Genomic DNA, 6,355 nt, shown 5'->3' with positions numbered 1-6,355 from the left:
ACAACAACAAAACAAAGTTATTTTTTCAAAACCGTTCACTTGGTCCTAATTTTAAAACATTAATCCTCATTCAGATCCCTTCTCTATCCTCTTATGTTTTCCATCCTATTTCTCATTAGCACTTGTCCATCCCTTCTTTCACAATGTTAAACAAAATTTATTTTTCTCAGAAAAATGTTATAGTAATGTTTTCAACTTTCTCTGAATACAATATATTTATAAGGACATATATAGGTACATTCTTTATTTTAAGATGTATGCCAAAACATTCATCGTGATTCAAAGACGATTATAAATACAGTATTTTACAGAATCTAAGATTTTACATTGAAACATAAACCATTATTTTATAATTACTAAGAAGGTAAATGTTCTGCCAATTAAATAAATAAAGAAATCCTTTAGTACTTAGAATTTTTAATATACTTAGTGAATACTATACAATTCATATTTTTACATCTTTTGCAAATAAAAGCATTGTGCTTTTCAAAAGTGTTAATTTAATATACATTATACATAGGATAATAATGCATTCTGAAAACTGGCAAATTGTAGGTATTACCTTAGAGAAAAACATCAATATTAGTAAAACAGGCTACTATGGTTTTAATTATTTTAGGACATTTAAATAATTAGTTTTGTGAAGCAAATTGATATTCTATTAAGTCACATATAAACTTTTTGAAAAGCTTTCTAGTATTAATAACGATAGGTTTTAACACTGGAATGAAATACTTCAAGAGGCTTTATGGCTTTGCAATTTACTTACCTATAAAGATATTGCTGAGATCAATTTCATTGGCATGCATTAGCACAGAAGAGGTTATAAGATCAAATGGAGGCTTGGTAATCCACAAAGATTTGCTAAATTTGAAAGTGACATTTTCAGAAAGACAGCCCACAGATATACACAAAAGAATACGACAATGTTATATGATTCAAGGGCAGGTATATTTATTTTAAAATAATATAAAAATGTAAGATTGGTTGCTTTACAATTATAATTTATATTAAGAACAATTCATTGGAATTTCAGTTAAATAATTTCTTATTGGGAAGTGATTCTGAGAAATAACATAAACCATTTAGCATATAGGCTTTCTCTAAAATGCATAATACTTATATTTTGTGTATAGCTTAACCTTTGTGAAGAGTAGTTTGCAAAAGGAAATAACAAAAATAACAGCAGACATGTATTTAGTACATTATTTTCAAAGAATTTAAAAATACTTCAATTGATGTAAACAATAATCCAGTGAGACATTTTAACTTCTATTTTATAGGTGATAGATTTCAGGAGTGGTATTATAAAAGGAATTACTAAAATTTATTATTCTCTTTCCATTTAACTGATCAGAATATTTTATTTAGTCCCATTTTTATATTATGTTGCGGCTGTATATACAGATCCACTCATATTGATAAGTAATAAAAACTAATGATTATGTATGTAGGAGGGTATTCTTTGGGAGAATGATGGAATTCTAAAGGATTTTCATGAGCTAATTCAATTTTTAATCTGTATTTATAAGACACTCCATGTAATAAAGATAATTTAACTTACAGCTCAAGACCAAGCTGTAGTTTTGATACAAAATAATATGGCGAACACTCAGTGTAAAGTACAATAGAGCTGGACATGATAAATGAATAAGTAGGCATCTCTACTCAATCAACTGACTGAATCTTCAAAGTGGGTGAACTTAAATTATTATACTAAGTGTATTTTACTACATTTCTATGTGTAATAAACATTCAGATAAAGAATGTAAAAAGTCAAACAAACACAAAATCAATGCTAATAATTTTTTTTGGAAATAACATTACTTCTATAAATAAGATGATGCAAATCAATTTCACATTTATTAACATGAAAACAAACTCAATGTTTCCTATTGTCCTATGCAAAAGCAATACAATAATTGGAGTGCATGTAACTTCATTACATATGTCTTAAAAAAGAAGATAAATGAACTCTGTTTCTCATGCAATATGTAAACTTAAATTTATTGCACTACTTTTGTATAGTATCTTTATATAACCTACATGTCTTCAAAGAGATTTCTGTTAAGTACTATCAAATTATTTCTCCATTTGAAAACCTAATTTTGTGGTTTTTCAATAGAAACTTTTTATTTTCCCTTTTAAGACATATTGTTTTTCAAATAACAAGTTATATTTCAGTTATTCATTATTACTGGCATCACTTTTGCATGTGGTCCTTTAGCAAGAAACAGAAAATTAGCTTCTGCCTTTATACATCAGTCTTTTAAACTTTTTTTTTTTTTTTTGATACTGGGGATTGAACTCAGGCCCTTGCACTTGCAAGGCAGGCAGTGGAACCACTGAACTAAATTCCCAGCCCATTTAAACTATTTTTGACTATTAAATTATAACACTCATTTTGGTACCACAAACATACATTAACAGTATGGAATAAGTTATAGAGTACAGAATAGTATTTTTACTAGCATTACACTTATCACCTAAATCAGGAGCAGCATCATGTTTAAAACAATAATGACAATGACTATTATTACAACTGACTCTGCTCCTAATTATCAATATATGACATTTCTTTGAAAAAAAAAACTCCATATTTTAAGTTTATTTTACTATACATAAAATAATACCAGACATTCTGTTTGCTTTGGTAAATGAATAACAACAAAAAATGTTTCACAAGTCAAGCAATATATGTTACTTATTACTTTTAAAAGTTAAAAGTACAATGTAAACCATCATCTTGTTATTCAGTACCTTAATTTCTACTTATTTTCCAAAAATCATTTCAATACAATTAAAAACCCGACGAACAATAGGGATTTACTAACGATTCTAAGGGACCTAAGATAACAATATTCATTTTCCAAATTAAGTTCACAGTCCAAAACCAGAGAAAATGTGATGTCCATTTTTAGATGATCTACATTCTATGAGTCATAAATTACTTTGAAATGAGGCAAAGTTTTAATAAATAAATAGAAATAGTTAAAATACATCATTATATAGTCACTGGAAGTATCTTTATACTTCTGAAAGGAATGAAAAAGTGCAGAGTTCAATAAATCACAGCAAAAGCTCAACCTGATTATATATTAACAAGGATAGAAGAAGCATTTTATGTGTTTAAGAATTCCATTAAAAAAATAGAAATTTCATTAACATTTCACCCTTTCCTTTTTACATTTTCTGATCTCAGACTTGCTTCCATTCAGAAATTTTTGCTTCTGTGTTTGACAGATAATAGTTCTTTAAAGTTTGCTTTAGGACTATCTGATTAAAAGAAAGAAAAATACAAAAGTAATTATGTTGGCTACAACTATGAGGTGATGACATTAATCAAAATTCTTATGAAAATTATATGAAATAGTAAAAACATCCCACTTGAACAAACACTTAAAGTATCATACAATCTTTCCTTGACTTTAAGAGTTCGATGTTTCATGAGAAACTTTCATAATCTTCAGTTTTAGATATAGAAAAAGGTTACTTCTACCTATGGTTCTGTGCTTTGGTAAATGAATAACAACAAAAATTTTTCACAAGTCAAGCAAAATATGTTACTTACATACTTTTAAAAGTTAAAAGTGCCATGTAAACCATCATCATGTTATTCAGTACCTTAATTTCTACTTATTTTTTCTAATTTCTACTTATTATGTAATTTCTGTAGTATCAGTGTGATGCTATTACAAATTGGGAATATTACTCATATATATGTATAAATGGAATGGCCTCTGATAAGTAAATAAGTCTCCTTGTTGCTATAATATTTTTTAACAGTATTCCCCAAGTGGATTCTCTAAAACATTAGATCTCAGAGCTGCTTTGAAAAATGCTATTTCCTTTTAGAAAGAAAATGAACAGCAGTAAAGTGTGATAAATTCTGTGGAGAAGGAACTGAATGAATCGTTTTAATATATTTTTCAAATGACTAAATAGCTTTATTTTAAAATTTCATTTTATTTTTATTTTATTTTTTGCAACAGGGTCTTGCTTTGTATTTCAGGCTGGCCTCAAACCTGTGGTGATCCTCCTGTCTTAGCCTCCTGAGTGCTAGGATTACAGGTATGCATCACCATGCCCAGTTATTTTTTAAGAAAAATATGCATTAATATCCTGATAAACCACTTATGAAATAGTGGTACATATATACACACATGCTTCAGGCTTGGGGAAAATAACAAGCAATATGCAAAATGCCTTCATTTATAAATTTAAAAACCCTTCTGTTTTGAAAACCTAACCAAAATCCACAATCGATTCAAGTTTTGTAGGTACAGTTGACTTAAAAAAGAAAAGAAAAGAACACCCTTTGTCTTGAAGACTAGTAACAAGTTTTAGATATTTCCTTGATAAGTTCAAATGAAAAAGATCTCCTAAATCTTTCTCATTATTCCAATCTCTAATAACAGTGTAGTAAAAGTAATTAATGGTTTTTTCATCAGAAAAATAAAGCTCAACTGCTGGTTTGTCAGTTACTAGCTAGTTGTTTTAAGTGTTACTTGTAAACCTTATTTTCGCTGTTGTTGAATGGGATATCAATCTTTGAGAATTAAATGAGATACATATAAAACAACACTGAGTATACTGTTATCTAAAATAATTATTTAAAAATACCAAAATTCAGAATCATGATCACTAAAAACAGTAACACACTCCTTATGTGCTAATGATCTTATATTATAATACAACTTAAATTTATTATACAGTACCTGCTCAGGTACAAAAGTGAAAGCTTAACATAAAAAATTTTAAAGACACTTAAGTAGTTTAAAAATTTAAATTATAATTCTATTTCTTTCAAATATTTTCCTTTTTTCTTTTTTTGTGGTGCTAGAGAGCAAACTGAGGACCTTTCATATGTTGTGCATGTGCTCTACCACTTAGCTATGCCCCCACCCTCATCTTAGCTATATTCTAAATGTTGTAACAGAAAAATACAACTCTTTTTTTGTTACTCAACCAATTTAGAACAATAGAAACTAACTTACTTTATCTGCTATGAAGCTCTTTTTTCAGGCAAGATTTGAAAGTAGGATACTTCTGGACTGTTTTATAACCCTGTGGAACAGAGAATTAAAAATGCTCAAATGTACAAAAAGAAAGATAAAGAATAATTTCACTTCAAGGTGGAATCTAAAAAAGGTCAGACTTAAAGAGTAAAGTAAAATGGTGGTAAACAAAGGATTAGAGTTGGGGGTGGAGTGGTAGGAAGTTGACCAAAGATTAGAAAATTCCCATTTGATAGAATAAGCTTTCAAGGTCAACTACATGGAAAGGTAACTATAGTTAATAATTATGGATTGTGTATTTTATTTTTTATTTTTTTGAGACATGGTCTTGTTATGTAGTTCAGGCTTGCCACAGACTCACTATGTAGCACAGGCTGGACTTGAACTCATGGTGATCCTCCTACCTCAGCCTCCTAAGTGCTGCGATGTATTGCATATTTTAAAAATGCTTTTAAAAATAGATTTAAAATATTGTTACTATTTTTATAAGTATAATCTTCATACTTTTTAAATATATGAGGTGATAGATATTTTAATTAGGTTGATATAATAATTCAACAATGTATACATATATCAAATATATATAATACTGCATAAATATATATGTATTTGTTAAATACAAAATTTTAAGTGTGCAAATGTAAATAAAATGTTATAGGGCCCACACATACGCAATAAATACATAAAATAAAAACATAACACCTAAGGGAGAAACACAGCATTGAAGGTTTAAAACATAGTTTATATTTATTTTTATCATGTCTTTTTCATTATTTGCAGCATTATCTGATTGTTGTGGCAAAGAACCACTAGGTGGCAGTTAAGTACACAGCATCTTTACCAAGACAGCCTGGATTTAGTCATCACAAGACTTTAAAAACACACTAAGATGAATCTTGATTTTTTTTTCTAAATATAGCTTTTTCTTTTCTTTCTTTCCTTTTTTTTTGGTACGAGGGATTGAATAGATGAGCTTTTTCTACTTAAAAATGTATGATACTTAGGGATATACTTGCTAAGGAGGGAAGACTGAATATGCTAGCTGTTGATTTTAATAGAAATTTTTCTTTTTCTATTTGTGGCACCTCCACATTTATTGAATCATGCTATATTTCAAGTTTTATATCATATTCCTTAGGAAAAAAGCATTGAATTTCTAGTAGTGACTTTTAGTATGTCAACAGAAAAAAATATTTTAACAGGCAAAAATCTTTTAAAATTTGTTTTCCATATAAATGATAGTGAATATGTGATAACTTAGAGAGTCTCAAGTTGCCTAGCAGCAATGTTTCTCATAGAAAATGAGAAAAATAGTTCCTTGTACATTAACAAGTCCA

The 6,355-nt window shown here is 28.3% G+C and overlaps 1 protein-coding gene across 1 annotated transcript in view; it reads right to left on the bottom strand.

Annotated features, from left to right (window-relative positions):
• Positions 1 to 769: 769 nt before the first annotated feature.
• Micu3 (mitochondrial calcium uptake family member 3) overlaps positions 770 to 6,355 on the bottom strand; it is a 116,879-nt gene continuing 111,293 nt past the window's right edge. The window contains exons 15-16 of the mRNA XM_033765585.1: positions 4,998 to 5,067; positions 770 to 864 (exon numbers count right to left, since the gene is read on the bottom strand). Of these exons, the coding sequence (XP_033621476.1) occupies positions 4,999 to 5,067 (69 nt within the window). The 3' untranslated portion in view covers positions 770 to 864; position 4,998. The remainder of the gene's footprint in view (positions 865 to 4,997; positions 5,068 to 6,355) is intronic.

This window comes from Fukomys damarensis, unplaced genomic scaffold, assembly GCF_012274545.1.
Source record: "Fukomys damarensis isolate Sample0158 unplaced genomic scaffold, DMR_v1.0_HiC HiC_scaffold_18, whole genome shotgun sequence".
Classification (NCBI taxonomy): Eukaryota; Metazoa; Chordata; class Mammalia; order Rodentia; family Bathyergidae; genus Fukomys; species Fukomys damarensis.
This window is presented reverse-complemented; position numbering and strand designations above follow the sequence as displayed.